We start from the raw sequence: 27505 nt of genomic DNA, 5'->3' as shown, positions 1-27505 counted from the left end.
TTGTAATTGTATTCATTTGCGACGCGGCCGCCGGGGGATTTTGTGTTTGGCGGGGGTGCGGTTAACCGCGACACCGCGCCCCCTGCTGGTTCATCACCGCAGTGATCAAAAATCCCACACGTCACAGCTATATTCAGAACATCCATGGTATTATTTTAATCTTTCGCAGCAGTTTTCTTGGCTCATAATTAGGTTAGGAGACAGGCATGTGTGGAAATCCAGACATTCCAGTGGAACCATAAAATCACCTTTGTTTGCTTTCACATTGATTTTTTTTTACACAATTAGACTCATTCAAGGGATTTTACAAGTCATACTTATTTATTGAAGTTTATCCCAAACACACTTGCATACACTCTCACCTTTCAGTCTGTCTGCCAAAAGTGCCGCCTCATGCTCGGAGTAGTGCACTACGGGAGGAGGGGATGGCGGCCGCAGGCGGTCCTCGTGGATTTTCCAGCGGTGTCTTTCCTCTCTGGCCATGAAGCGCTGTTTACACTCCCACTCATAGAGATCATCTCTGGCTTGAGCAAAGTCCACATGGATCCTCCCAGAGTCCTTTTTGTCAGTACTGGATCCAATGCGCATCCGATATCCTGAAGCAAAGAAGAGGTCAGACATGACTCAGCTGCTTCCAGACAGTCCTGAGATGCAGAAGGGAACCACGCTTGCTCACCTGACAGGTAAATAGCCTTGTCCACCATGAACTCTTCACTGAAGCGGATGTGACAAAAATTCTTCTTGCTCTTCCGGATGGCCGTGATCTCCCCACACTGGTCAAACACTTCCCTGATGATCTCCTCTGTGGCGTTTTCTGGCAAACCTCCAACAAAAACTGTCTTACACCCAGGGGGGCGCTCACGTGTGGATGGAGGGGGCAAGTCTGGAACCCAAAATGTTTCTTCCGAATTATTATAATTCTCAGAAGTTACTTGATTTAAAACTGCAGATTTCTTGCTGTAATTTAAAAAATAAATCAATATGATTTTTCTCTATCTTCTAATCTCAACCTATGACTGTGTATAGGAACTTGAATGAGTGACCCCTCCCCCCGGCGTTCCAAACAGGAAGTACCTGCTGGTCCCAAAAAGCCAAAATCCCATAGACTTCTACAGGGAAATAAACAGCTGTTATTCAGTAATTCTATTGGTCAGAATAACCATTCTTGCTAAATTTTTTTTTTACATGCTATTGATTATCCTAGTGTTTTCACATTATTTTTCTTTTATTTCGAGTTGTTCAAGTTCTAAACTGACCAATCAGATGCCTCAATTAAAGTGTGCGGTCTCCCAGCAGACGTTCAATGTGTTTGATGTGTGTGGCCCACTTTTAGTGGTAGGGGTGTGGCCCTCCAAAAAGCTCACTCCTGATTAGTGGCTACCCTTGAAACATTGACTCAGACTGACTCAGACCAATCACTGCTTATTGAGGATGTCTGATTCCAAAATGGTGGCGTTAGTATTGTAAAAAAAATAGCATCTGAAGACATTTTTTATGGCTGACATCCTCCTCACTTGGTCCAGTTCTCAAGGTCGTGTCACAAAGTCAAAATGAATGTTTTCACATATATATCACAGATGAGTCATATACATGGAAAAAGTGAGAAAAGTTGTGGTCTTTATGTGAAATTTTCACAATAAATCACAAATAAAAAACACAGAAGAAGTACGAATAAACCATGCAAAGGAAACGTAAATCAAAGTAGAACATGACACGTGTGTGAAAATATTTGTATGCATTTCATTAGTGATTCATGAATCAATTACGTAATTTTAATGTGATATGTGCGCTGTATATATGACATAAAAGTTATGGACAACACCTTCTCATTGAAATGAATGGAAAGGTGCGTCCAAACTTTTGTTCTCTTTTAACATTCGTTTCGGTATCTCACTATGGGACACGCCCCCTGCGCTGTCCCTCAGAAGCTCTTTTACATTACGCCAGTCTTGACTGGCAGACAGAAGGTGACGTCTGTTCTCAGGAGGCGGGACTTCCTCCTGCTATAAGAGCCAGACGCCATCTTCTCTCCTCAGTCTAACACCTCTACTCGCTCCCGGAAGCATCCTCAGACGGCAGGTGTAGTATCCAAAGCTAGCTTAACTGTTCTTAGAGCAAGCTAACAACTCGGTCGCTGAACGCTAGTCGGTGTTACATAGCTTGTCTGGGTTACGCGGTTGGTCTGTCTCCAAACAGCACCCGCTAGAACTAGTCACCATACTAGTATTTTTCGCGCTTCGCTCTCAACCGGAGTCGACGAAGTCGTCATAGAGCCTGAACCTTTCCTCGCCATGGAAACGGTCAGACCTCTGCCTAGAGCCTGCATATGCAGCAGCAAAATTGCCGGGGCAGACACGCAACATGCCCAGGACGCGTTAGCATCTCCGGCTAGCTGCGAGCATTGTTTGCGCCTCTCCCTCAAAACTCTGAGACGCAGACTAGCGCGCCAAGCTAGTCTGTCCAAGGCGGACCCGGTCTTGGGGGTAATCAGCCCCCCACTACCAGAGGAGTCTACTCGGAGAGAGGTGACAGGCATGAGCTGGGGCGACCAGCTGGATGCGGTCGCGCCACTCGAGGGCATGGAGGAGCAGGAGCCCGCGCCCCCGAAGTTCCAGCACACGGTGGACACTGTGCCTGACTCCGGAGACGAGTCCATCAGCCTTGGCTCTGGGGAGGACGAGGAGGACAGCGAGCCTTTCCTTCCTCCATCGGCTGCAAAGCCGCTGGCTGCGGGCGACGCGTGCGGCGGCTTGCCAAACCCGGCCGCCGCGATGGACCTGCACGATGTCTGCAGAAGAGCAGCTGAAAAGCTGAGCATTAAGCGGCCTGAAGCCCTCACTGAGACCACCACGTCTCGCTATGAGGGAAAAAGACTGCCTAAAGCCAAGTTTTCCAGCAGACAGCTGCTGCCAGTTTTCCCTGAGTGCTTGGAGGAAGCAACCAGAACCTGGAGCACCCCCTTTTCGGCCAAAAGCCCCATCCTGGGAGGCTTGGCTTTGGACTGGGCCAACATGGAGGGGAACGGATTCTTGCATATCCCTCCAGTCGAACCACTGCTGGCATCCCACCTGCACCCGACGCAGAAGTCCACCATGACTTCCGCGGGCCCCATCCTGCCTTCGAAAGCTGACTGCTTCCAGTCAACTCTCATTGAAAAGGGCTACAAGGCCGTTGCCGCATCGGTGAAAGCCCTGAATGCATCTTCTCTGCTCTTAGCCTACCAGGCAGAGCTGCAGGAACAGATGTCAGCCACACCAACCCCAGACCTGTGGAACGAGCTATGCGTGGTCACAGACCTTTGCCTGCGTCTCCACAGGTTCGCAGTCCAAGCCTCTGGGCGAGCCATGGCCCTCATGGTGGTCCAGGAAAGAGCCCCATGGCTGAACTTATCTAGTCTCTCTCAGAAGGAGAAGACTCAACTCCTCGATGTGCCGGTGGACCCAAAGAGCCTATTTGGACCAGCGGTGGCCACTATGCAAAGGCGCTGTGAGGAGAAGAAACGGGAAGGTGAAGGGCTGCAGCTGTGTCTGCCCAGGAAGGTACCCCCTCCTACCCCAGCTGCACCGCGTCTTTCCTTCGCTCAAGCGGTAGCTAGACCAGCTTACCGCACTCCGAAACGCCAGCCTCAGCCAGGTGACCGGAGCCACGGAAAGCCTGCTGAGGCCAGAGGGGCCTGGGCCAAGAAACCGTTTGCTCCCAACGTGACAACGGCAGCCCAGCCAGCTCCTCCTGTCGCTCAGAGCTCAAAGAAAAAGAGGCGTGCCACCACCAGGGACGGAGAGCGGGCACAACCAGAAGCCTGCTTCCCCCCTTCCACGACACGTTCCGTTCCCTTCGTTTTTCTCCAGGGCATGTTCCGGCCTGACCAAACGGCGTGCAGAGGCCCTGGTGGCCCTCACAGTTCACAGCCAGTTAAAAAGGAGAAAAGAGGGACCCACAGAGAGCTCAGGGGAGCCACAGTTGTGTCCCAGAAAGTGTTTGAAAAGGTTTTTAAAACAAACACAAATAAAAAATCCCAGAGGCGCGCAACCAGGCCCCGAGCCAAGGGCGGAGCCTCAACACAAAAAGACAAAACAAAACACATACAAATGACGGGAAGCCGGGTGGGAACTGCGCGGCTGCACATGAGGCCACAGGAAGGAGCTGTTGCTCCACCAGTGGCACAGCAGCCCAGCCCCGTGGTAGCAGCGAGCCCTGCTTCAGCGCAGCTCGCATTGGCCACGCATACCAGTGTCTCAGCGCGGAACCCGCTCGGCCCGCTCTCGGACAAATCACAGCTATGGCGACACTGCAGGGCGCCGGACTGGGTTATAAGGACTGTAACCAAAGGTTACAGACTCCAGTTTGCATCCACCCCTCCCCTTTTAAATGGTATACTGCAGTTGCAGGCCAAGGGGCAAAACGCAAGCATTTTGCAGGAAGAGATCAAAACACTGCAAGGCAAAACAGCCATTCAGCTAGTGCCACCGGAGCAGGCTCACAGCGGTTTCTACTCCAGATACTTCCTGGTCCCAAAACGGGGTGGAGGCCTGCGTCCGATTCTAGACCTGCGAGCACTGAACAAATTCTTGAGGAAGTACAAATTCAGAATGCTAACACACGCAGGTCTGATACGGTTTGTGCGTCCAGGAGACTGGTTCGTCTCCATAGATTTGAAAGACGCATATTTTCACGTCCCAATATACCCCCCTCACAGAAAGTATCTCAGATTTTCCTTTCAAGGGAAGATTTACGAGTTTCTAGTGCTCCCCTTCGGGCTCTCACTGAGTCTGCGGGTGTTTGTGAAATGCACGGAGGCCGCTGTCGCACCCCTGAGACAGATGGGCGTTCGGCTGGCAACGTATATAGACGACTGGCTGCTTGCAGCGCAGTCTCCCGAAGAACTCAGGACGCAGGCCGGGTTGCTCACATCGCACCTAACTGCACTGGGCTTCGCAGTAAACTGGGAAAAGTGCGTGTTGACACCAGTTAAAACGATCACTTTCATCGGCTTATTCCTGAACTCAGTCGAGCGCGACTCTCAGCGGAGAAAGTAACAGCCTTCCAGGCGTGTCTGTTAAAGTTCCGCAGGGGGGCATGGATAATGTTCAGACTGTGCCTTAGGCTCCTCGGGCTGATGGCATCGGCTCTGTCCGTCATCCCTTTTGGTCGCTTACACATGCGTCCTTTTCAGCGGTGGGTGGCGTCGCTCAATCTAAGCACCGCCTGCCATGGTCACCGGCGAGTGCTTGCTTCGGTGACGTGCATTCTCGCCCTACACAAGTTGAGGGATATCTCTTTCCTCACCACGGGCGTTGTCATGGGAACCGTGCAAACAAGACAGGTGATCACCACAGACGCCTCGCTGACAGGCTGGGGAGCCACTCACGAGGACAGGACAGGACAGTGAACGGTCTGTGGGGCTCTCACATGCGATCAGTTCACATAAACTGCTTGGAACTCCTGGCGGTGTCTCTTGCACTGAAACATTTCTTACCCTTCCTGAAAGGGCGCCATGTTTTAGTCAGGACCGACAATACCACGGTGGTGGCGTATATCAACAGACAAGGAGGGCTGCGCTCATTTCAGTTGCACACGCTAGCACACAGACTGATTATGTGGAGCAGCTCCCGACTTCTGTCGCTGCGGGCCATTCATGTACCGGGGATAATGAACCGGGGAGCCGACCTGCTCTCCAGAGGGAACCCGCGTTACAGGGAATGAAAGCTCCACACCCAGGTGGTAGCCCAGATGTGGAGCATTTACGGTCAAGCAGAGGTCGATCTCTTTGCTTCAGCGGAGAACGCTCAGTGTCAGATGTTCTACTCTCTGACAGACCAGAGCGCCCCCCTGGGGGTGGACGCTGTAGCGCACGAGTGGCCGTGCCGACTTCTGTATGCGTTCCCACCGTTGGAGTTGATTGCCCCTACCCTCACCAGGGTTCGGGAGGGGAAACACTCTCTCATCCTCGAAGCTCCTCGGTGGCCCGGGAAACACTGGCTAGCGGACATCATTCAGATGCTGCACAGCCAACCGTGGCCTCTGCCTTTACGCAGGGACCTCCTGTCGCAGGCCCGCGGGGAAATATTTCATCCTCATCTGGAACGCTTGGCTCTGTGGGCCTGGCCCGTGAGAGGCTGAATCTCATGGCAGCGGGACTCCCTTCAGAACGTCGTGGACATGATCCAGAGCGCCAGGGCACGGTCTACCCGCTCCGCCTACGGCGCCAAATGGCGCGTTTTTGAGGACTGGTGCGTAAAAATGGCTGTAGTGCCTTTCCAGAGCCCCGTCCCAGTCATTCTATCGTTCCTTCAGGAACTGATTGAAAAAGGTTTGTCCTTTTCCACCATTAAAGTGTATCTGGCGGCCATATCCGCCTGTCACATAGGTTTTAATGACAAAACAGTGGGCCAGCATCCACTTATTTGTCAGTTTATGAGGGGCCCACGTCGGCTCCGACCGGTGTCGAAAAGCCTTGTTGCTCCTTGGGATTTACCGTTGGTGCTAGACGCACTGTCGTGCGCACTGTTTGAGCCACTAAGGCAAGTGAGCCTCAAAGCGCTCTCTTTTTAAACAGCTCTGCTTATTGCACTAGCTTCTGCTAAGCGAGTGAGCGACGTCCATGCGTTGTCAGTTCACCCGTCCTGTTTGCAGTTCTCCAGAGGGGATTCTAAGGTTTTGTTGAAACCGAATCCGGCATTTATGCCCAAGGTTTTCAACCCTGCCATACCTTACCCCCCCATTGAGTTTTTGGCATTCAACCCGCCTTCTTTTTCCTCTACGGAGCAAGAGAGTCTTCACACATTGTGTCCTGTGCGGGCGCTGCGCATGTATGTGGAGAGGACGGCTGGCTTCAGAAAATCTGAGCAGCTCTTTGTGTCGTGGGCTTCTCCTCACACAGGTAAGCCCATAACCAAACAACGCCTGTCACACTGGGTTGTGGGCGCTATAACCATGGCTTATAACAGCAAGGGGTTAACACCCCCGGCGGGCCTGCGCGCTCATTCCACTCGCGGCATGGCATCATCATGGGCAGTTTTTCAGGGCATCTCTCTGGATGACGTCTGCCAGTTGGGCAACACCTCACACTTTCATCAGATTTTATAGATTGGATGTCACTAGACCAGGGCTGCCTCACGCAGTGCTAGGTGTGGGGTACACACCTACACCTGTATGATCAGCCTGGTTGTTCTCTGTTGGTCTTCAGAGTAAGCTTATGTGGCAATACGGGAGTCTCTACATCCCATAGTGAGATACCGAAACGAATGTTGAAAGAGAACTTTAGGTTAAGAAATTAACCCCGGTTCTCTGAAACATGAGTGAGGTATCTCACCAGATCACCCTCCTTGCCTGGAGCGAGAAGAGGTGTGCTTACTTAAACTGAGGAGAGAAGATGGCGTCCGGCTCTTATAGCAGGAGGAAGTCCCACCTCCTGAGAGCAGACGTCACCTTCTGTCTGCCAGTCAAGACTGGCGTAATGTAAAAGAGCTTCTGGGGGACAGCGTAGGGGGCGTGTCCCATAGTGAGATACCTCACTCATGTTTCAGAGAACCGGGGTTAAGTTCTTAACCTAAAGGTCTGTACTGTACGTGTTAGACATACTCGGACAAACGTGGAACGGTGATGGAAACCTACAAATTTGTGTATGCATCTCGCAAAATGTTTGCACAATTGCGTAAGATTTATGTAATAATTGTGTATAAACTACTTAAAATACGCGTAAACTGTGTAAGTCTCAACCGACCAAAAATTCTGAACACCTCAAAACCGAATTCACGTAAAGACTCATCAGCTGAATCTCTCGACGGAAATCTGCGCACATCGACGAATGACGAACGCAAGAAACACTAATGGATTAAGTATATCACGCGTGTATGATGAAAGACGGAAACTTCATACTGTACGTGCGCAAAATTTATGAAGTGGCTGTGTGAAATGGCCTTCAGATATATTCACTGGTCTGGACTGTGGTTGACTCTCAGGAATTCAGTCTGAGGGTTTTGGTTCTTACTTGGGTTCTGAGGAAAGAGGGTGCAGCTCTTGCAATGGATGATCTCTTTGATGACTGGAATGTCGGAGGGTGGAGGTGGTACCAAGCTGGATGTGCTGCCAGGTGGAGGTTGTATCAAGCTGATTCCTGCCATCATGGGGTTTATGGGTGCGATGAGGCCCAGACTGGGGTCATATCTCTGTATACACAGAGAGTCTGTTGGACACAAAAAAAAACGAAACTCAAATTTAGATTCTGTAGCTGTAGAATTTCTGTCTACAATTTGTTACTTCATCACTGAAAAGAAGCAACCTAATCGATGCTTTACAGCCACCCTTAAAAAACAGAACATTTCTCCAAATTAAATGATGTAAAAATGAAAAGACATTTTTTTAAATACCTAAGTCTGTATGAACATACTCAAACAACAAAAACCCTTTTAAAATCACCATAGTTAATTTCACCTCATATGACAAGCCCTTTTTGCCCCTTTTCTTGATGCATTTGAAAACACGTTTTTGAGCAGAAATTTCCTCAGCTTTTTTGTCAGGACACAAGCTTCTGTCTCTCCTTCCGGCCACCAGAGAGAGCCATCTCCTGAGTATTAACTTGGTTCTCATCTTTACTACATCTTCCATCACTCAACGCTCACTGTTCCTGGACCTTCCACCAGCTGTTCTGCATTCAGTAATCACCACCAGTGTGTTTAATCAGGCACCGACTCTGCTCTGGTGTAACGTCTTATTTAGCATTTGCTGACAGGCTGAGCGGCGCTTTTCTATTTATCCTTTTGTGTATTTTGTCTGTTTTGACTTTGCCCTTGCCCAGTTTGTTTGTTGATTCTCTTATAGGCTCCTTGACCATCCTCTCAAGCCTTGTGTGTGTTTGTCAATAAAAACAGTTGCACATGAATCCAAACGCCTCCGTGTCACATTTTTATTCCTCGTTTTAAGGGCATCAAGTTAGAAAGAACATTAAGACTAATTTAGTATAAGTAAAAAGCCAAAAGAAGACAAAACAGGCAACAACAGACTGGCAACATCTGTCCAGGGTGTACCCCACCTTCACCTTACAGTAGCCGGGTTAGGCTCTGGCTGCCCCATGACCCCGAAAGGGATACTGCGGGTTAAGAAAATGGATGGGTGAATGATAAATACAGCACCTTTGGTGTGGGAGCAGGAAAGGTTAAAAGACGGGCCTCATGAAGGACAAGAGGGAAATGAAGAACATGTCTTTTTCCAAGGACAATGAGAAAGTGAGGAAGAAGAGAGGGGGAGGACAGTGGCAACAGCAGCAATGCTTCACCTGTCTGGGTGAAAATAGAGCAGGCAGGCTGTAGGAAAGTGGTGCAGCATTGCAAACTCCCATCTTCACTGTAGCAATAACAAGAGAGCGGGTGGAGCAGAGCGTCAGCAGAAATTCCTTCCCTCCCGCAGCCCACGCAGGCACAATGCGATGAAGAACAAAATGATTCAAATCACAGGGGAGCAGGGCTGTCACACTAGGACAGGGTGAATGTCCTTCATAGTAACTTCTTTGAAATAAATGTTTCCTTTGCTCCTTGGAGCGGAGGATTGATAAATGCCGCTCTGATTCACTGCAAAGACCTTAACTCAGGCTGATCTGAACATTCAGCACACAAAGCAGCTGCTAAAATGAACAATGCATCCTGCAGGAACTACTTCTAATCATGATTGGGTTTTTTGTGATTACGGAATGCCTTTTTTAAGTTTTTTTTTTTTTTTTAACTTGTCCTGTCCAACAGCTGGGCAGACAGATGAGAGCTGAGGGCCTCTTGTGTTGGACATATTTTACTTTAACAAGAGGGGTTATTAATCTTCAGACAAACCAAAGGCATGACTGAATAAACCCCTTTTGTAATTGAGGCCAAACTTTATTAATTTCAATCATGTTTGAGAATCTTTGGCGTTGGACCGGACGGAAAAGGAAAGGAGGGAATTTTGTTGGACTCTTTGTCATGTGCCTTATCATGTGACACGAACACATGCTAAGATGATCATGTCTTATCTTTTTAAGATGCATGTAATCATGTGTTTGCTGACGATATAACAAATTAAAAAAAAACTGATTTGTATTAAAGAGTTCCCCTGCTTGTGTCCTCCATTGTTTAAAGATATTTCTTTTTAAAACAAAACAACAGTCAAATAAGGAATTGGACATCATAGGTCACTGCAATGTCCTGTAACTTCTAGTAGTCTGTGATACTAACAGGGGCTGTGTGAAAGAGATTTCAAGGTTAAATCAGTTTCTAATCAGTATACATGCATATTTATTCATGGATGGTAATGGTAATGGTAAATGGCGTTTACTTATATAGCGCTTTCTACCTTCTAATGAAGGCTCAAAGCGCTTTACAGTCACAGTCCCATTCACCCATGCACACACACATTCACACACACATTAACACACTGATGGCGGTTCCGCTGCCGAACACTGGCGCCAGCCTCCCACCAGAGGCAAGGTGGGGTTCAGTGTCTTGCCCAAGGACACTTCGACACATGGGCGTGCAAGGCGGGATTCGAACCTGCAATCTTACGATCATGAGTCGACCGCCCTACCGCTGCACCATGGCCGCCCCGGTGCCATTTTCCTCTCCTTTAGCTTGGGATACACTGGGCTTTCATTTTTTAAACTTTCTGTTTCATGTTTTACCTGATTTTTCTGATTCACAACTGATGAAAAAGTAAATTACCAGCTTTTTTTTTTTACAACAATTTTTGGTAAATTGTCTTGGCGTCTTTTGTTTTGGCTTTGGCACTTGTTTTAAACAACTTCCATCTAGGTAGGGGTTTTGTTTTTGTAAGTCATGGTACAGTTTGTTTAATTCATTCCTGCAGTCTTATATCTTACTGGGGAATCTGTGGTGACACAGTTTCCATTACAAAGTCAGAAATGTATGCACAAATAGGAGGCTAGTAAAGAGGAAGCCTGATTATGGTTTCTGATTTTTCTAACCTGCATTGAACACTTTAATAAATTTCTTTTTTTCCACATACTATCTCTAGAAGATGATATCTCTAGATGATCTTTTTTTGTATTTCAGATTTATAGTTTCAGATTCACAGTTTATATTGGATTAGTTGATGAAATGAATTCAGATTTGGCTATTGTTTTCAGCTGAATTCCGCAGTAATGTTTAACATACCTTTAAACATTTACATACTAACAATCCTGACTGATAATCAGCTTTAACTTCCACACTAGACAGTTTAACCCAGGGCTCGTTAACCCATGGCTCCGGAGCCACATGTGGCTCTTTCATCCTTCTGTTGTGGCTTCCTGTGACTTTGGAAAATAATGATTATTTTTTAATAATTAAATTTTATTTTAGTTTGTTCATTTTTCATGGCATTTCAAAGACGCTGATGGCTTCGTACGAAGCGCGTGCCACGTATAAAACAACTTCGTAATGAGCTCGTATTTATCGGGCGAGACCTGTAGAACTGATAGCAGGAGGACACACGCGGGGCGGCTTCAATAAACACTCTGATCTTCTGCCGGGAACTTGACGTGCCGCGGGGCAGAGAGCAACTCGCTGTTGACAGAGAGTTCGCGCCAGTGTTGCCAGATAGTCACAGTTTTCCAGCCCAAAAGTCATCTGAAAACCGCCAGACCCAGCCAAAAACCACCCAACACAACTTTTGTTGATGTTTTTTTTTCGTACTGGACTGATTTGGCAAAACAAAAGATTTTTTTAAATAAAAGATAGTTCGGACTAATAATAAAATGTGTACAATATTGAATATTTCTTCAGCGGGCCGCCTTCTTCCATTAATTTGCTTAACCCGCTCTATCCCCGCTATAACCTGCGTCTGGTTCTCTCATCCTTGTGCTGCGCTGGAGCGCCCCGACTATCGTGTGATGACCGTATTTTGCGCTCTCTGTGTAGGACACACTGAGGAGCGCGGGGGAAACAACTCTCAGCTGCAGAGGATGTGAACAGGTGGACAGGTAGAGAGGAAATGCAGGTGGAGAGGCGGAGGAGGGGCTTTGGCTTCAAACTCTGTCAGAGATGCAAACACGGGCGTCAGATTGAGACGCAGCTTTCACTGCAGGAGTTGAAGCAGAGACTTTCCCTGGGATGATTTTATGAACTCAAACATGGAAACATGATTACCAAGTAGAACTCTTCAAAATAATAAACCTGGTTTCTCCACATTCTCAGTACCATGCATTGATAAACACAACGCTCCATGCAGCGATCAGATCAGAACTAGTAGCTCCTCCCACACGCGGCCACAGTATCATCCTTTAAAGCAGTGTTTTTCAACCTTTTTTGAGCCACGGCACACTTTAACCCTGACAAAAATCCCGCGGCACACCAGCATCCAAAAAAAAAAAAAAGCAGAAATTCATGGTCTGTATTGATCGACAGCCCCCCCCCCCCCCCCCCCCCCCCCGCGCGCGCAATCTCACGTGGATTTTTGTGATAATTGTGGCAGAAAAAGCAGGAAGTTGCGGCTGTTTTTTTCTAAGAGATGAACCACCAGCTAATGACGAGCTCTAGCTGGTATTTTTGTTAGAACTGAGCGACTTTATCAGCAGAATTAAGAACAAGGAAGTGAAGACTTTAACCACTTCTGATTGGTCAGACTGATGACATGTGATTAAGCCTTCAAGAATGATTGGCGAAGACAGTTAAAGGGGCGGGACTTTTCCTTACACAGTTATAGCTGCAGCTAAATCGCGGTACCGTGACTCTTATCAAAATGTCTTTAATAGAATTAAATAAACACAAAGAAAAAGTAATTTTAAGATCTTTTATATTCCTAACTACTCAGTGTTTTATCAGGGCCTGTTTGGATGGACAAAGAGCTGATTTCCTGGAGATGGAAAATATTTTTAGATCAGTTAATGAGGGCAATTTCTCCACGGCGCACTTGACCATCTCCCACGGCACACTAGTGTGCCACGGCACACTGGTTGAAAAACACTGCTTTAAAGAACACAATGTGCATGGAAATGAAAACAATGGAAATGAATAATTGGAATGCAGTAAATATGTCGTATTTCCTCGCGAGACGGAAACTTCTGTTGTAGAATGAGGATGTGTATGTGCTGCTGAAACCACCCGCGTGTGTGTACGAAGAGGGAGCGCGTGCAGCGCAAGAGGGAGTCAGAGCCGCGTGCAGGGAGTGAAGGAGAACAGTAATAAAAGGTTTCCCCCAGAAGCCCTTAAAGTCTGAACACGGGACTAGCAGAAAAATTAAAATTCTGGCAAAGAAAATCCAACTTTGGAAAAAATGAATAGTGTCCAAAGAAATTTCCAAATTTTGAAGGTCACCAGAGGGAGAAAACTGGCCCAAAATGCTAATGCTTTCCTCCCCACAGTCACAGTCACTGCTCTCCCACACAGGAAGTCATAGAAATATAATTTCACAATCAGTTTTTTTCCTTTTTACACCAATAAGCAGAGCTTTTCATCTGGACCGAGACATTTTTGTTTGTTTCTTAAAACCACCTGTCCAGCACATGTGTTCTGCAACCCCTTTAAATAAAACAAAAAAACTCCTACACCTTTTATTATTCTTGAATCTCCCACTCTGTAAAACTAAACAACATCCAAAACATGTGGAGCGATAATGTTCAATACATCTGGGAAGTCGGGATGCATCCAGAAATTCCTCAGGTCCCTGGAAAACTCTGCGATAACCTCGCCTGGTGGATTACACACCTCTGCACCACAGATTCATCATAATCACATGCGGCTGGTTCTCCCAGAACCGAAGTGAGTTGAGCCAGGGTCATTTCTCTGACTGAGACCTTTGTTGCAGCTGTCACAGACAGAAACAGAGCACAAAAAACAAAAAACAGGAGACAAAAAACAGAAACACTCATATGAAAGACGATAAGCCACAAAAAAGAAATAAAGAGAAATCTACAAGACACAAAGGAGCATACAAGCCTGAAATGTTGAATATATTTTGATAAAAATGAAAAAAATAAAAAAAACAAGGAAGAGTGAGCTGCCACTATTTAGCTCTGAGGCATCTGGCTCCAAATACCTTTTAGCTTGGAGCTCCTTAATCATATAATACTAAAGACATATTATTATTATTATTTTATTATTATTCACATCAGATGCTGATTGTCATTTAAAAAAACAACATTTCAGGTATTTTTGGGGAAAAGGTGACGGCTAAGCTTTATAACCCCAAATCTAATTAATTTTACAAGACAAATTGGAAAATGTTCACAGGAAATGTTAAGGTGTTAATGGTTCCCACAGGGTTCTGTGTTAAATCAGTTTTGTAGGCGACGCATTCACAGTGCAGCCTGACATGCATCTATGGAGTGCTATGCTTTTCTGAAGTATTTTACATTTGTGAAATGAACTTCACAAATGCAAATAGGTTTTGCATCTGCAAACAGAAAATGTGCATATGTAAAGATTGTGCAAGTCTGGATTATTGTTGTGTTTTTGTAACATAAAGAGCATTAGGAGCATCAGGTGGAACCATAGATCTGACACAACACGGACGCGTGTGGCTCACGGCGGCTAAACAACTATCTTTAAGTGACTTAAAAGTTGATCTTCTCCAAAAAAAGAGAGCTGACCATGGCCCCTAAGAAAAACCAGGCCTACGAAGACCTTAAAAGATTCTTGATGATATCCAAGCTGCGTTGTATCCTTTCATGGAGCAAGTGACCGCTAAGCTTACTCCTCTCATGGAGCTAATGGAAGACCTCTGAAGATTCCGAGCTCAAAATGAGCAAAATGATTACAGGGTCGACATTCTGGAGAAAAGACTGGACGATCTGGAATAACAAGCAAGGATGAATAATGTCATTCTCACTGGAGTACCGATCAAACCTCGGGCAAAGCTAAATCCAGCTGGAGTTAGCATTGCTAATGCTAATAGCGCTAGCATTGGTAGGATTTCTTCAGAACCTGGGAGCGAGGGAGAGACTCTGGAACACCAAGTGGAATCATTTCTCATGTCTAAAGGGATTTCCCTGGATGTAAATATTATCAAGATCTGCCACCCGCTCCCCAGGAGAAAGGAGACGGATAAACCAGCGATCCTCATCAGGTTTGTGAACGAATAAAAAACACAAGCTAGGTCTGATGAATCAAAGGAGGAATCTGAAGGGATCCGCTGCTTATCTGAATGACCATCTGACCAGAAGGAATGCTGAAATCGCCAAACATGCCAGGCTTCTCAGGAAGCGACAGCAGATTGAGAACACTTGGGTTAAAGGCTGCAGGATTTATGTCAAACCACTTGGTCCACCGAACTGGTCCAAGGTTCTGGTTGTGAACACCATGAAAGACTTTGAGAAGTGTTTGATCATGGACGTCTGAACCAACATGCAGTAATAAATCAAAGAGCCAAATAATTTCCAGAAATATGACGCCTGGATTCATCGCTTTCTCCAAAAGTCTGAAGTGACCCTGATTTTTAGAAAAAATTCTGACCTGCAGACAACTTGACCTCAACTTTCAGCGCCGCTGACAACAGCAGCAGGATACGGACCTTAATCTAATGTCTGTTGTTTTAGACAAAATCAAAAAAGTGTGTTGTGTTCTAGGAAATCATTTCTGCAGAGCAGCAGAAGTTAATTAGAAATTTCCCTCTAAATTGTGGACAGGACTGTTGGTCCAGAGTAAGCCCGCCCCCATTTCCTCTCACTACCCAAACCTAACATTACCGGTGCAACAAAAATGAGAAGCAATATTGATGTGATATTGAAGAAAAGATGTACATGGATCCAGTCATCCGCAAGTGGATACATTTAAATGGACCGAAGCGTAGCTTCAATGTAACAACTATAAGCTTTTACAAACACCCTTTTTTTATCACAAGGATTTGAACAAAGGAATGCTCAGAAACTCAATTTAAGGCTGAATTTTCTTTATAAATTGCCTCCATTATGAGAAAAATGCTACAAGAACATGTTAAAAACAGAGAAAAACACAATGTTTAGTTGTCAAGAGGATAAAGGAATATTAAGAAAGGTTAAAGAATTTACCTGAAACCAGCTGGTGTCCACTAATGCCCACAGGCATGATCCCCAAGTTGTTCATTGCAGTTGCCCATGGTCCATGATCAGAAATGGGGACGTTCAGATGGTTCTGCTCGGCACCTTCAGCGGCTGCACCAGCTATACACACACTCATCGTAAACTTCAGGTTCAATGTCCACAAATGTTTAGTTGATCAGTGAGAGTACACTTCCTCCATGAATCAATGCATGTTTACAGAAAAGCAGTGACTGTTACATACCACTCGCCATAGCGGGTGGTCCTTTCTCTCCTGTCTCATCAGATCCTTTTCTGCGACCCAGAGAGCAGGGGATGGATCAGCGGCTGGATGAACACACAGGCTCATCCAGTCTGATCCACAACTAGGCTACCTGTAAAAGACCAGAGAACAGACACTGAAAACTAACCTGGTTAAGAGAAGGAAAAGCAAAGACCTGCCGAGACTGGAAAGGAGTCAGCGTGGAAACACGATGCAATAATAGATAAACTCGTGGGTCATAAAGAGGTAGCATCAAGTTCCAAAATGAAGCTGTGTAAGGTAACACATGAATAAATGTGCAAACATTTACGCACATTCATATCTTAAAGTTTCTTATGTGGAAAAACACTAAAACAGCCACTCTAGCCACTCTAACAGATTTCTGTGCTTTTTGTGTTATCAGCTGACATGTCACCCATGCAGACATTATATGGTGAATTAAATGATTTGTTTTTACCTCTCCTAAAAAAATTTTTTTTTCTCTAGAGACTTTAAAAGTCCACAAATAAACTGACTTATGTTTGAAATTACCCTTTTTAAGAGAAATAAATCAGAAAAATGTTTTTTTTTAATGCTTTTGCGTCATTATTAGAGGCAGAAAGTAAATACCAGCAGCTGAAGACATCATAAAACAACAAACAAAAAATTTTTCACATTATATTTTGCTTACAGCATAATCTAAATAATATATTTTTGTCACGGCGGGGGTTGAGGGAGTACCCAGATGCAGAGAGGAGGAGGCAGGACATTTCAGATGAGTAAAGTCCTTAATAACTCAAAATCAACCTAAAACAAAAGCCCTGCATTGTTAGCAGGCAATTCAATTAAATTCAATTCAATTTTATTTGTATAGCCCAAATTCACAACAACAGTCGTCTCGATGGACTTCGTATCAGTAATTAAAAAAGTTAAACATAAAATCAAAAAGATCATGAATACACAGAATTCAATAGGAAAATACTAAGGAAAAACTCCTAAAAAAAACTGGAGGCAGGCAAACCCCAAACTGTAAACACTGTAAACACTAGAAACACTAGAAAACGGGGAACTAGAATGTAGCACCTCAAATGCTGAGTTGGACCAGAATAGTTCTAGATTCAGAGGAGCAGTTGAAAAGACTAAATTAAATAAATAACCACAGACCACAATTATGATTTTTTAACTTTTAACTTATTTATAAATGGATGCGAATTAACAAAAACACTTTCAAATGATTACAGAGCATGAAAAATTTAACTTGATAACCCAGATAAAATTTGTGTAGAAAGAAAATTGGTTAACCCCGGGGTTGGTCAAATTTTACCTTGCAAGGTTCTCAGAAAAATACTCTTTAGTTCAATTTTAAACCCAATATACCAGGTTGGTTCAGAAAAAATAATGCAATAAAAATATATAAAATTCTCTTAATCAAAACAAAATATCTAAAAAAAGAAATACAAGTCTGTTCCGTCCTTGGGCAATTCTTTCAGATCCAGGTGATTGGGCACCTCCTGTGGAATTAAGGTAGTCACTCTCCTACCACAATTGAACGCAGTGTTCAATTTCTCCTTTGAGGCAATCAGAGTTCCAGGGCTCTTTTAAGATTGCTTCTGACTGTTCAGACTCCAGTTGGGTTACTCGCCATCACCATACATCCGTCATTTGCTGCGGCGTGTGGGAACTGGGCACTCGCGACGGTGGTGAATTTACACAATGGAAAAAAACTGACCAAGTCCTTTGTAAATGTGAAACAAAACAAAACGTGTTATCTGGGAGGCAATATCTTGAAAATAATTGTCTTTCTTTCAAAAAAAAAACATAAAAGAACGGGAACAACTCGCTCACGTTCTCTCAACAGTCTGAGGTCCAGCTCACAGATCTCACATCTGACATATCCTTCCGCGCATGTTCTTCTGTCCTTCCCAACCTACAGCGCCCTCTACAGGATAAAAAAAAACTTCTCTCACAAGTTCTAGATCAACAATGTAAAAAAGTTTATCTTTCCAACATCCAAATGTGATCTTATCACCCTCTCACGTGGTAAAAGTATTATCTGAGCTTCTTCATCCACTAAATCATCTTCAAATGAACACGCTGCTTCACCTCTCTCAAAACAAACTAACCTTCAACTAAACCTGCTCCAGACCAGGTTATGTTCAGAGCATGAGTTACTATGGCAACTTGACATACCCTGAAACATACCTCCATTTCTGGAACCGAAAGCTGAGGTTATCAACTTCCTTAGCCTCAAACTTACCGTGGGAGCTAGCATAACCTGCTTTCTGGAATACCCCCCAGCACAGGAGCAAGGGAAGGACAGGACTTAAATACATACGTACAACGAGACACAGGAGACAACCATAAGGGCAGATGGGGACCACAAGTAAAACTTAATGCTACAACAAAACGAAATAAAACAAGAAACAGAACTCAAAACATGACAACAAAAAAACAACAAAAAAAAGACCCCCCCACCTCCCCTCAAGGAACCGCTCTGAAGTTCCAAAAAAGTCAACCAAGGAAAGAGGGGGGAATCTGGAGGCCACACTAAACAGGCAACAGAGTCCACAGGGGCCAAGACAGGGGGGCAGACTAGCGAGGCAGAGACCATGAGTCCGCTGAGGCGGGTCCGGAGGGCGGCAAGGAGGCCGTGCTCTCCAGCGAGGCATCCGAGGCAGGTCCAGAAGCGCGGGGGGCCGGGCTGTCCGGCGAGGCGGGTTCGTAGAACGGCCAGGAGGCCGCGCTGTCTAGTGAAACAGACAAGCTCGAAGCAGGTCTGGCCAGCAATCGGCTGGTGGGTGAGGCTCAGAGTCTGGAACAGACAGGTCGAACCTGGAGTCTGGAACAGACAGGTCGGACCTGGAGTCTGGAACAGACAGGTCGGACCTGGAGTCTGGAACTGGCGGATCGGGCTAGCAGTTGGCGGGCGGCTCAGACTCAAAGTCCGGAAAAGGTGAACCGGGCCAGCATTCGGCGGGTGGGTCAGGCTCGGAGTCCCCAACAGGCAGATCAGGCCAGCAGTCGGATCAGGCTAGCAGTCGCCGAGCGGATCAGGCTAGCAGTCGGCGAGCGGGTCAGGCTCGGAGTCTACAACAGGCGGATCGGGCCAGCAGACGGATCAGGCCAGCAGTAAGATTTTCCTACAAATTTCTAACTATCAAGATGTTTTCAAACATTTTTGAAAAAGATGTTGAGAGGTGCCAGGGCATAAAGATATGCAACTAACCCTGACCTGGAAAACATGCTTTCTAAACCTCAGCGACTAGATTTCTTACAAAACCTAACCCAATCAGCAAATGAAGCTGACAGCCCAGGAAAACATAAAGCAATAATGGATAAGACGTTGGTCCGAACATCTTGATTTAGATGAGTCAAAAGTGCAGACTGATGAGTTGATGTTTGGTTTCTTCATGTTTTGACAGACATGCTGCTGTGAAAGCACCTCCACTTTTGTTAGTCACTATTTGAGTGTCTCATTAAGGCATGCATTGGTTTATGTTGGCTCATGAAGAGAAAATTAGCTCCCAAGCTACAGAGTCTCCTTTTATTCAAACATAGAGTGGTTTTCATAACAACTAACATAAGCATATAAGATCTGATAAATCTCTTTTCTTTTTCATCATCCATCATGTCTGCGTGAGTCAGCTGGACAATGCTGAACTCCACTGTGTTGGCTCACTTTCATGCAGCATGAAATATTTATTACTGAATCCATGTTCTGTAAATTATTCATGAGCTCAGCTGATGGTTGAATCATTCAAATACAACAGCAGCAGGTGGTGCATCAGGACACACAGACCAGCGTATTTGCCTATAAATCATCATCCAGTTTTTGAATTAGAATGGAGAAATTCCTGGTTTAGTTCATTATGGAATTAAACTTGTAATTTTCAGTTAGTCCGAACCTTGTGACATTGATTGCAGACCAAACTTGACCTACTGTCATGTCTATGCTTCAGGCTGCCAAGAACCAGATGTCTGGTTCTTGCAGTCCACAACTGCGGACACCCATGGAGGTGGCTCATTTCACAGTTTTAGTAACTTAATAAAGTGACTGGACTCTGCACAGTTTTGTTGACTTCAGCACGAACAGGAATAATTACAGAAACTGGGTTTACATTTTTGCCATTTTCCAAATAAGAAGCACATTCTGGATAATTCTGCACTTGGATATTGCTGGCTCACCATTTGAGTGTTGATTGGCCTGGAGAGTTTGAATAAACGCCCAGAGCTTGAAAGTACCGACTGGAGAGGAAAATTCTACCGAGCATAAATTACCAAACTCTATCAGCCGAAAGCAAGTCATAAGAAACAGAAAGTACTACAAACTTCACTAAGAAACACACACCAACTGTGGCTATGGCAGATTGGGTTTGGTTTTCCATACAGTGCTGCCAGCTCCTCAGAAAAGAAAATCCAGAAGCTTTTTTATCCACCCATCAATTTTTAGGCACCGGTGGTGCCTGGAGACCAGGATTGGTGACAGAAACGTAAAGGTTTAATACATAAACGTCAACATGACAAAATCTGTGAACCAAAAGTGAGACAAAAAAGGGTGACAATGCAGACAATCCGACAAGGACGAACAGAAAACTAGACAGCCTCCTAAGGACAATTAACAAAAATGAAAACAGCTGTGGATGGTTAGCTTGAACCTTGTGCGACTGTGACAATGAGACTTTTGGGGACACAGGGCTGCTAGAGCCCACTCTACCTAATGTAGGGTGAGGGCAGGGTTCCCTTGGACAGGTAACCATCTGTTGCTAGGTCACACATCAAAATCAAACCAGGAACAATTTAGAGTCATCAATTAACATACAAAGCATGTGTTTGGACTGCAGGAGGAAAAGCCAGAAAAAACATGCAAACTCTACACAAAAAGGATGGAGTTAGGATAATTCATTTTTGTTCACTAGGACGCTGTTTCTCAAATAACTTTCTACAAAACTGTGGATCCTTACTTTCTTCCTCCGATGATGAGCAGTCAATGTCTGCATTGTCCAAAATGTCTCCCCCATTATGTCACTCTGGACCAAACAGCAATGTTCTCTGAACATAGAGCAGAAAATGTTTGTCTGGGATGTGGGAGGAGCCTATAGCAGCTCCAACTACTGCTGCAGAATAGTGAGAATGATGCCAATTCCACATCATCACTCTCCAATATTGCTAGACTTGTTTGCAGTTTGTCTTTTGAAAACAAAGGGGTCTAAAAAGTGGCTTTAAATAAGCTGTTAAAATACAGAGTAATGTTAAGACATTTTGCATTAAAACTCAAATTCAATTATATTGAAGGCTGCATTATTGTCTCTTCTTTGTCTCCGATCAATTTTGCAGGTTGTTCAACCATCAAAGTTAGCATATTTATTGTTTGATGTTAAATGAAAATGGATGATTTAAATGGGCCAAAAGTACAGTATTTTTTCTTTGCAAGAATCTTTGGTGCCCCTTTAAACATTTGTTTGCAGTTTAAAAAAAAAAAGTTATTTGTTACAGAACGCCCAGTGACATTTCTGTGGAGACAGACTTCCGCCTGCTTCCACTGCAGCAAAACTAAGAAGATAAATACAAGAAAATAAGAGGCCCAGATACCCACAATCCATCAAATGTTGCTGTTTTTAAACATTTAATGGATGTTTTTTTTTTTTTAATTACACACATTGGGGCGGCAGTGGCTCAGGCAGTAGGGTAGGTTGTTCAGTGACTGATGGGTCGGTGTGTGAATGTGTGTGAATGTGTGTGAATGTGGCAACTGAGGCTACACTAGTAGTTACCATCACCAAGTATGAATGAGGAGTGAATGAATAATGGACAAATTGTAAGTGCTTTGAGCACCAAGAAAAAGCGCAGATAAATCTAATCCTTTATCATTACATTTTTTTAAGGTCATTTTTAGTTTTTGCAGCAGCTGTCTCCACATTAGTCACAATCCCTGCTGCTTCAAAATCCTCTATACATGCTATGGAAAAGGGTTTGATGGCCATGTCCACACAGAACAACACGCATGTTCTTCATCAGTCTGCACTGATGTTTTAAAAGTTGACCCATAAATCAGGCATGGAAATAGCATCTTTCTCTGCTTGGTTTTTGAAAGTGCTCCAGCTCTTTAAGATGCATTCCACAAAATCCCTCCGCATTAAAAATGTTAATGGAGCATGGCAGCAGTCTCTGCTGGAAATTTTGTAAACACTTCTCCTTCAAAGACACCCTGTTTTCAGGGATGTCCCCGTCTACACATCTCACCAGTTAAAGAGCAGAGACCGAAAGATGTGTTGACTGCCTCCCTCACAATCAAGGAGGAATGATTTTTCATGAAACTCAATCGGGACAAAATAACAAAAATGCAGAAATGGCCTAAATCCTTTCCTTTCACATCATAACACTTTTCGGATGAGTCCACAGTTGCTGTGTTTGATGGCAGCAATGAGCTGACAAAAGCATCACTCCTCTCTTGGCTCTGCAGGGATTATCTGTTCGTGCCTACAGCGCCACATGCAAGGCTGCTATGCTGTTGAGACAAACATGCACGCCTCAGAAAAAGTGGATGACAACATCAATGAAATCCTCTTCAAATTAGCTGATTATTGTTCAGGTTTTATCTATCTCTGCAAAACAATGCAGGACTGTAAAGTGGGCCATACAGATGACTGATTTGAAGAGGGCCTAATCTCAGCAGCCTCATCATCCTTCCCTCTGTTATGGGAAAAAAATCCAGCTGTTTGGGTGTGAGAAAGGAGATTAGGATCAGTTTGAAAAGTTCTGGATAAAAATGCTAAATGTAGACCTGAGCGAGAAAACCTGGCAGTGGGTTTGGATCTGTAGCTCTGTTGGTTTTGTTCCTCTAAAACCTTTCCAGATGTGCTCACTTGTTTATTTTTTTTGCTCTAAAACAATAAATTATACTGTATTTCCATCATTTGGAGCAAACAACTTTCCCTCACAGTTATAATCCTATCAGTAAAGATTAGATTTAAATAAACACTATGTTTCAAATGAAGGGCTTATCCTATGCGACTAAGATCTATAAATGTTTTAGATTTCAGAATCATTCAATGAGGTGGAACAACACATTTCCTGTAATTTCTCTGCACGTTTTCAAGTTGATTGATGTGACTGGTATCAGATTAACATCTCTTTGAACAATAAATTCCCTTCAGTTTAAAGTGTTTTATGCAAAGCTTTTCCACAAACTGATGCTAAAAAAACCCAAAAGCAGCAACTGTTTGACTTCTGGAGTAACTATCCTTATACAACTGCTTGATTTGTTTCAAGGTCAGGGGCCCCTTTTTCTATGAAGCAAGACTCATACTCCCAAACTGTTTACAACAACATTCATATGGATGCTTATGTTGCATCAATCCATCTCATCAAAAGACCGGTCGCTGCAAGCAGCTTGGTTATCCAATATCAAAAGACAAACAGACGTTGCTTATGGCAGCATTCTCATGAGGGATGCTGTGTAGCCATGGAAACGCAGAGAATGTGAGTAACTTTTAAAGCTGATGCAGAAAGCCCAGCTATGAGTAACAGATGGACTTTCAAGGACAAACATGAACTACCTCTGAGTAATATCAGATGCAGATTTTGATGCTCTCACAAACCTGATATCCTAGCTCTAACATCACTTTGCTTCATTCACACCATACAGTAATGATGATTACCCTCCAGCATCTTGTCGCTTAATGATTACACACACACCCCCCACCACTTCTGTAATCACCCTCCAGATTTCCTTAACTCCCCTCTTCCCCCTTTCTTCTGTGCCCTTACCACCTGTCTCCAACATCCCTCCCTTTTTTTCCCTTTTTCTTTTCCATCCAGTCCAACCGAAAAAAGGGTTAAAAATATAACCAATACAAATAAAGTTTAGCCTAAATCACAAAAAAATAAAAGATCCAGAACCCCGTGTTGTAACAGTAAAATATGTCCAAGACAAGAGGCCTTCAGCTTCTATCTGTCTGCTCAGTTGTTGGACTGGACAAGTAAAAAAAGGAAAAAAAGAGTTTGTTTTTACTATATAAAAGAAAGGTAGGCCACGGGTATTTTCATCACTTTTTGTGCTGGTCGCACGTAAATAACATTAGCCTTTAACAAAACTGTAACTTTAGTTCATCCTATCCAATCACATTTTTTGTCAAAGTTTCTGAGAAGGTCGAGTAAACCTCATTCCGTATGCTCGACCACCTGTAGGCTTCATCTTTATTTTTAGAGCCCTAAAGATGATGTCAGAGATTGCAGATCCAACCCATCCAGTGCACACTGGACACATGTCTGTGGTTTTTCCACAAAAAAACATAATGCTTGTTCCACAATCCAGGAATCCGTACATTTCAACAGAGTTGCATCTAAACACATTTCTGTTTCTAATCACTGAGCACTGTCATGTCACTCTTCCTCATCGCCCACCGCAAAATGTATTCAGAACAAGGCAAGAGACTCTAATCTATAGACAGATTGCAGGGCATGCCAGTCCCAGTATGACTGGGACTCCCTCTTTACCCTTCAACTGCAAGACAGGGTCACGGCCCAGATATCAGTCAGCGCTTGCTGCAGCAAATTACTTCTAATAAAGCCTTTAGAAAGGCTCCATTAAGCATGGAGACAGAGAGGGAGCAGGAGAGCGACAGGCTGTAGCCGAGGCAGCAAATCCAATCAGCTAGAATCAAATCAGTGTCCAGAGGAGCTGGCCAGCTCAGAGCCGGTAATGATTACCAAAAGAAGGGGACCATTTTGCATTTAGGGATTCAATGGCAAATGAAAAGAATCTGTCTGAAATGGAAAACACATGGGTGGATTTGTGGTACGGTTTCAAAAGCACAAAAATGGCTGCCAAACCACTCAAATGATCAGACTCTCAGGACCTGAAAATGCTTATGGACATGACATCATGTAGAAGTAAAAGCAGCTAAGATCATTCAATACTTTTAATCCGATATTTTATGGTTCTCATTGTTAGAGGTTGTTTTATTACCAGCAAGTGGATAATTTTCTGCATTTGTGTTTTTCTATGACACTGTCCTTTCTCTGTAAATGTATGAGAAATTGATAGAAATGTTCTTTTCTTTCAGTCATCAAGAAATCTATATCAGAATGACTGAGAAACCTTCACACTGTAGCTAATAAGTAAAAAACTACTTAAAAATTTCAACAATCTGCAACAGTGATGGAAAGAAGGGACACATTTACTTGTTTTAACTCACTTTTTTGTGGTTCCTTTATCCGTTTATAAAATAATGCTTTTAATCAGGTTTTTCAGAGAGTCAACAACTACTTAAAAACCTAAATTATTTTTCAAGAAACCACAGTGTCTTTATATTCTGGAATTCCATATTAATGAGTCCTGGTTGTGTTTATTAATGTCCAAACAATTTTGAGAGTCACATGGTGCTCTTTCAAAATGTCTGTTTATGTACAGGTTGCAACCAATGTCGGATGTTATAATTTAGGGTGCAGAGGTAAAGCGGTCGACCTCAGGAGATCAGAGTTTTGGTTCGAGCTTCGCCTGCCCACCTGTGTTGAAGTTTCCTTAGGCAAGACATTGAACCACACGTTGCCGGTTGTAAGTTAGCACCAGTGTACAGCAGCAGAGTGTAAATGTGTGTGTGTAAGTGAAGGGGACTGTGACAGTAAAGCACTTTTTGGCTTTCAGGAAGGTAGAAAAGAGCTATAAAAGTACACATTTACCATTTGTTGTAAATGCACGAACACAGCTAATGTGTAACAGTATCAGACTGTGTTTTTCTTTAAATGTTACCAGCAAAGTTGTGAGTCACTGGTATTGTAAATGCTCTTAACGTGGCTAACATGTAGCTGTATTGGACTGTTTCCTTTATGTGTTGCTATCATGGTTAGGAGTTAGCATACTCAGTAATGTTAGTTTTAGCAGTAGCCTATCAGTCTGTTTTTTTTATGTGTTGCCAACAGAGTGGAGGATTACAGGTATTGTGGATACTCTAACATGGTTAACATGTAGCATTTTACGTGTTTAAGGGTTAATGTGAACACAGGTAATAAAGTCTAGTTACTTGTGGACTTATGTCTGACCCTTGTTTCACGTAATGCACCTTATAGTTTGGTGTGCCTTACATATGACATCATTCCGAAAATTGATTATTTATTGACGGTGCGCCTTATAATCCGGTGTGCGCTATAGTTCAGAAAAGATGGTGTTCATCACGTGTTTAATCAAAATTCATCAAACTAAGCAACTCAAATGATCTGCATGAGACTAACCTAATGCTGTGTCCAATTTAAAACACATCAAAGTGTGTTCTTCTTTTCAAGAAAGTGAGACAAGTTTTAAAACTATCAGGAGGGATTTTGGTCATTAAACCAACTGGAGACACTCGGTTTAATTAACAGTTTTGAGAACAACGGCTGATTTTTTCAAGATGCGAAGAAAAACCCAGCTTTCTCAGGGTAAATATGGAAGCATGTCAAGCCAAAGAATAATTATTTGGCTTAATTGGTAAAAGCCAAATTTCAGGCAATAACACATGCACAGAGTAGTTCTTACAGTGTAGTAAAGCCACGAGTAAAGAGTAGCAGAGAAGTAATTTTAACAAGATGAAAATCCTTTTTGGGAATTCAAGAACAGGTCTCTGGAATTTTGCAGATCAGTAAGTTTTTTTGTGTTGCTCCATTGATCTCACACTAGATAAATAAAGTTAACAAACAGATCAGAAAAACTGAAAGGCCAAGTCATTGACATTGCTCTTATAAGCCATTCTTTTACGAGCAAAAAAAGCTGCTGGAGCGTCCCTAAAGAAATAACAGAATAAAGCATTGTAGTCAATTTCACTGAATTTTTGTTTGCTATCATGAAAACAAAAGTGTAGTCAGCAACATTTATAAAATAAGCCTTGTGGACACTGACTTTTCTCATCATGACTTATGTCAAAAATCTGGCTTTCACAATGCATTAAATGCAAACCACTTATTTTATTTAACTACCATTAAAACTAGAAGATTATACATTTCTGTTAAAATAATCAGATAACAGCATCTGAGGTCTAAAGATCTCTCCCATTAGCCTTCAAAACCATGCGGTCCTATTATATGAACCTCACTCAGCACACTGCTAATATACAGTTTGTGTCAGAGCTCCATTACTGGGAGCGCTTCATGGATCTCAGTAACAGCGGTGCAACTCTTTAGCCACTGAATCAATCCACCGTGAATTGTTTAAAATTCATGCCATGCTCTTAGTGAGGCTGCGGTTCGTGTTTCGAATCTCTTTAATCCACTTAAGGGCTGAGAGGAAGCAGAGACGTGGAGTCCAAATAACTGCAAGC

General features: G+C 43.9%; 1 protein-coding gene across 8 annotated transcripts in view; it reads right to left on the bottom strand.

The window, feature by feature from the left end:
- The window catches only part of enox1 (ecto-NOX disulfide-thiol exchanger 1), a 197006-nt gene that overhangs the window by 77232 nt on the left and 92269 nt on the right, over window positions 1–27505 (bottom strand). For 4 of the 8 annotated variants that reach the window (XR_013652696.1, XM_004081660.5, XM_078939583.1 and 1 more), the window contains 5 exons: window positions 16218–16347; window positions 15965–16096; window positions 7991–8185; window positions 677–883; window positions 363–596 (listed from right to left, as the gene is read on the bottom strand). Coding sequence is in view for 7 of the 8 variants with exons in the window: in XM_004081660.5 (XP_004081708.1) it covers window positions 363–596; window positions 677–883; window positions 7991–8185; window positions 15965–16096; window positions 16218–16227 (778 nt within the window). In the remaining variant the exon portion in view is untranslated. Of the gene's footprint in view, window positions 1–362; window positions 597–676; window positions 884–7990; window positions 8186–8433; window positions 8556–13664; window positions 13765–15964; window positions 16097–16217; window positions 16348–27505 lie in introns of those variants that run through there. The other 4 variants (XM_078939581.1, XM_020713097.3, XM_078939584.1 and 1 more) reach the window with 4 other exon arrangements.

This window comes from Oryzias latipes, chromosome 21 (assembly GCF_053564925.1).
Source record: "Oryzias latipes strain Hd-rR chromosome 21, Olatipes_Hd-rR_3.1".
NCBI lineage: Eukaryota > Metazoa > Chordata > Actinopteri > Beloniformes > Adrianichthyidae > Oryzias > Oryzias latipes.
Note: the sequence above shows the minus strand (reverse complement) of the source record. Positions and strands in the feature narration are given on the sequence as shown.